Source organism: Humulus lupulus, chromosome 7 (genome assembly GCF_963169125.1).
Source record: "Humulus lupulus chromosome 7, drHumLupu1.1, whole genome shotgun sequence".
Taxonomy (NCBI): domain Eukaryota; kingdom Viridiplantae; phylum Streptophyta; class Magnoliopsida; order Rosales; family Cannabaceae; genus Humulus; species Humulus lupulus.
In genome coordinates this window covers 87,958,452-87,963,000 of record NC_084799.1, presented here as the reverse complement: position 1 = coordinate 87,963,000, position 4,549 = coordinate 87,958,452, and the positions used below count along the sequence as shown (strand labels likewise).

Here is a 4,549-nt window from a genome sequence, read left to right as displayed (position 1 = left end):
TACCGTAAATTACTCTGGATATATATAGTAGAATAGTGGAATAGGTACACCCAATGGGAAAATCAACTAAAGAAAATGTATAAATATGAAATTATTTGACAAAATTATCAAAGAAAATATTATTTTACAAAATTTAACCATAACCATAATCATAATTTTTCCTCCTAGGGATGTAAATGGGGCGGGTCGGCCCCGCCCCGCCCCGCTAAAGATCCGCCCCGACTCGCTAAGTTTATACCCCGACCTAACCCGTTAAGGCAATTGATGTGGGTCAGGTCAGACCCGTCTCGGATGTGATGGAGCGGGTCAGACCCTACCCGGTAAGGTTTTTTTGTTTTTGTTTTTCTTTAATAAAAGAAAGACTAATGTTTTAAAATATGTTACAATATAAAAGTAAATGGCAAAAAAATCTCATACTAGACATAAATAAGCTACCTAAATTATTTTATAAATGATCTTGTACACTAAAATTAAAAAAAAATTAATATACTTCAAAGCAAAACATTAATTTTCCACTCTATCTCTCCTGAATATACTTTGTCTTTTATATATATATATATATATATATATTTGGATCGTGAATCTCCCTAATTAGTGGTAGTAATTAGTTTTTATTTTAAATTCTTTATTACAAAAAAAAAAAAAAACAACAATTAAGTTGTGATCCAACCAGCTTCAATTGCTAGCGGGTCAGGACAGATCTCGTCCCGCTCCGTTATTGCCCTGATTATATTCATATTAGGGGACGCTCCGACCCGCCCCAATCCACCGAAATTTTTTGCCATCCCTCCTCCATCTTTGAGAGAGTTTTGTAAACTCAGAGCTTCGAGAACTCCCAGTAATGTTCTAAAACACATTTCCCTTTAAAAACTTCAATCACATTTTCTAAAATACAAAAAAATTAAAATTTTCTACAATTAGTTTCTTTTTCCTACTTTCCTCTTTTCTTCAATTTAATAAAAAATATTGAAATGAATAAAAAATATGAAAAACTATAATATTAAACTTATATAATGAAAAAAAACTCATGATATTTTGTAAAAATTATTATGTAAAATAGAAAATGTAGATAGTAATGTTTCTTTAAAAAAAAAAAAGAAAGATAAATGATCCACTGGGAGTGCTCTAAGAAGATCACCAAGTGAAATAAGGGCAAGTTAATAAATCTTCTTCAATGCAAAAGCATCAAGGTTTAGTATAGTCGATAATGTATGCAGATCTCCTTTTTTTAGTACTAGTAGGTAACCCAACAATGCTATAAGAAAATAATAAAGTATGCAGCTGATTTCCAAATGAAAAGCTAGTAAAAGAAAACAAGCCTTTAATAGTAAAGGGGTCCATTTGCAAAGTCCTCTTATTGGAAACAAAAGGTGATATAATAACACACCAACTTGTGTAGTTGAATCTTCATTAATATTAAAATATATACACACACATATCTTTTTCATGTACTGGTTTCTACATCAAATTATAATTATATAAGGTAAAGAAAATAAATATGTAAGAATAACTCACTAAAACACGCCATAATTATGCAGGCTAAAGATAACTAACTTGGGTTTTTTCACTGAGTTTTGTTGCATAGTCAATCTTGAATATGTGAAACCGGAACTAACATTGTATGCATGGTGTTGTGTAGTGTGTACATACCAGTGAGTAGATCCAAACTGCAGTTGAAACTGATAAATACAAATAGAGATCCCATTATCTTTCAAGTCGGGATTTTGGGGAGATGTTTAGTACAAATTACAGCATTGTATTGAGTTTTGTTTCTTTAAGAAGCTAATAAATGCTAATTAGTTATTAATTTATAAACCAGCTCCATAAAAAGGAGAAGAAAGTAAGGCTAGTACAGGTGATGGCATTCGCTGGAAGAGGAGAAAATGTGTGTAAAAGATCATGAGCATAACAATTATAGAGATTTGAAAATCTTAAGCATCTGTCTGCATTTAATTACAGCTGAAGAACTAAGGTACAAGATAAACTTCTTACAGAAATAAAGAGGCATGACCAAGATTTCACTTTTGCTCCATCTGGCTCTAAGCTAAAACAATCCCTCTCCTGCCATTAAAAGATGAGCACATAGACCAAAATGTCGTGTCAAATTAGGATATGGTAGCATATTAACAGCTCGTTACATTATTTTGCAAAAGATAATCTTACTTAAATCGTCCAAGGAAATATTGCTGACACTTTCTCCAGTCTTTATGAGGCGAATCCTACCTGAAAGTTGAATAGCAGTAGTGTGAAGACGTTTACCGTGTAAGAAGTGCATTTCAAGACTGATATACAGGTAATTGGCTTTCTTTCCATATATAAACCTTAAATTTCTTCCTCTTCCTTTTTTGTTTCTTCTCAACTATGAGTTCGTAGGAGGAGAAGGTTGTTGTGTTTTTCAAGGAAAGTAGACATTTTCAAAGTTCTAGAGTACAGAATCAAAATGCATGTGTACATACATCTCCTGAATTAGAATTTCTAGGAACATCAATAAGCTATCCTCTTTCAAAACCCCTCCCCCCAACCCCAGAAAGTTAAAATAAAAAATAGGAGATGAAGGGAAAAAGAATCAGGCTTATAACTTAAACCTCAAACAACAATATTTCTCATCTCATCCAAGTGAGACAAGTTAGAGCAGATAAACTATATTGTTTTAGCACAACTAATCATGACCAATTGAAATGGTATTGTTCTATTTTTTTCTTAATTTGCAAACATGCATACATCTATATATGACAAATAATTAATAGAAGAAGCATATAAGAGAATAACAATATTCTGTCTAATTGACATACCATCTTGACGCACACATATCTCCGCAATGTATTTGACTTCACCATTGATGCTGTCATTGTAAACTCTTGTTTCAATGTCGCCCTCAACATACACTGGCGAGCTGCATTTAACCTTTAAATGTTAGAAATAACAATAAATACACAAAAGTTTTAACGTACTTTAGATTTTCTTCGCTGAAAGTTTAATATACTTGAGAAATGAATATTACTTCTTAACAATCTTCTGAACAGCATAAGTTCCGAGAGCATCATTGTGCACCGCAATTCGGTGCCATTGCGCAGGCCTTGGCAAGCCCTTTTCCAGACTTGTTCTTTGATCAAACATGCCTCCCGTCCCAACTGTAAAGATGGTTATGTTCCGGCCATTCCTCAATATCTTCTGCACAGGAGCTTGCCCAACTTTTCCACAAATTATAGCCTGTATCAGTGTCATAATTAAATTACAGAAAGAACAAGCCAAAACAATACCTAAGTGAAAAAATGGTTCTTAAATAACAAAAATTCTAAAGTTTATTTCTCGCCAAACAAATTTGACCAGGAACACTACCAACAACCTTAGACTTTAGAAAAAGGAAAAATAAAATTGAAATGTATCAATCATTCAATGGATTCTACAACAATTAAATAGCGTTTTTTGTTAAATCATATGGATCCACTCAAGATTCAACTACAAAAACATAAAACTGAATATCATACTTTCATAAATCTTCATTGAAAACTTGTATCAAATACCTTATGCACACCACGATAAAGCCAACCTTTACCGGGATTCACTCCCTGAGGCTGCAGTGCAGCTTCTGTTTTGTCACCGAGTAAGTCGTCGTGGTACTCGTCAACCACATCATTCTTCTTCCCACCCTCATTTTGGTCAGATGACTCGGTAGAAAGCCACAACTTCGAGCTTCTTTGAGCACCCACCGCTAAAATCAAGTCAATATAACCGATGAGTCATCAAAAAACCAAGGCCAGCATTACCAACGAATTCACACACTAAACACATATCATCTGATAAATACTACAAAACATGATATTTATATTGTTTAACTCTATACAGCAAGTACTCACCTCTGAATCATACACACTACTAAACCATGCAACAAGATCATTTAGGTATACACACCGAAAAAAAGGAAAGTTTACCTATATGCTATATAGAACAAAAATATATTTGCGCACAGAAACCCAGACACTCATACATACAATCAAACTAGAATACATCAAGAAACTAACCTGTAGTGTAGATACTAGACATAAACATATTTGAAAGAAAAAAAAAAGTACCAAATGAGGATCCGTGCGTGGTAGGAGCAGAGATTCTCAAGTACTTGCTGAGTCTACCGGCAAAAGCACTCATTTTGAGCAGACACCCAGAATGTGAATGGCGAGAGAGAAGGCCCTAGGCTGGGGTACTTGAAGGGTTTTAGAGAATCTGGGTAATGGATCTGGGTAGCCGGGTTTTCAACTGGGCCTGTTAAGGGTTAGCGCTTTGTACGAGGGTAGTGGACTGAAATGAAAGCCTAAGAAGAAAAAATAAATTACGGGTAATTCTAGAAAAATAAAAAAAAAATAGTTTAAAATATGAGAATCTCACGTGATGTTAGGAACAAAATACCATAAATAAAAATATACATATTCTCTCTTACTATCCTCTTTTTCTTTATCTCTCACGTATCTTTCACTCACATTCTCCATTTTCTCTCACAACAATGGTAGCGAACTATTTTTTCTCACAACAATGGGAGTTCTCTCACACCCAC

General features: G+C 33.9%; 1 protein-coding gene across 3 annotated transcripts; it reads right to left on the bottom strand.

Annotated features, from left to right (window-relative positions):
* Nucleotides 1–1,340: 1,340 nt before the first annotated feature.
* Nucleotides 1,341–4,233, bottom strand: LOC133788428 (single-stranded DNA-binding protein, mitochondrial). Of its 3 annotated transcripts, none has more exons than XR_009873215.1 (7): nucleotides 4,074–4,233; nucleotides 3,525–3,712; nucleotides 3,002–3,210; nucleotides 2,793–2,893; nucleotides 2,164–2,223; nucleotides 1,993–2,061; nucleotides 1,341–1,679 (listed from the first exon to the last, which is right to left on the bottom strand). XR_009873215.1 is itself a non-coding variant. In XM_062225907.1 (6 exons), exons 1-6 carry the CDS (start codon nucleotides 4,144–4,146, stop codon nucleotides 2,045–2,047), a joined length of 648 nt encoding a protein of 215 aa, XP_062081891.1. In that variant the 5' UTR covers nucleotides 4,147–4,233; the 3' UTR covers nucleotides 1,787–2,044. The 3 variants fall into 3 exon arrangements, 1 of the variants encoding a protein (XP_062081891.1); XR_009873216.1 differs by lacking the exon at nucleotides 1,341–1,679 and adding an exon at nucleotides 1,787–1,868; XM_062225907.1 differs by lacking the exon at nucleotides 1,341–1,679 and having other exon boundaries at nucleotides 1,787–2,061.
* Between the last annotated feature and the right edge of the window lie 316 nt (nucleotides 4,234–4,549).

Coding starts and splice junctions, on each gene's coding strand:
- LOC133788428 (XM_062225907.1), bottom strand. CDS start 4,146: ATGAGTGCTTTTGCCGGTAGACTCAGCAAGTACTTGAGAATCTCTGCT. Junction 3,713..4,073: donor CACGCACGGATCCTCATTTG/GTACTTTTTTTT, acceptor ACTTGATTTTAG/CGGTGGGTGCTCAAAGAAGC. Junction 2,894..3,001: donor GTTCAGAAGATTGTTAAGAA/GTAATATTCATT, acceptor GGTTAAATGCAG/CTCGCCAGTGTATGTTGAGG.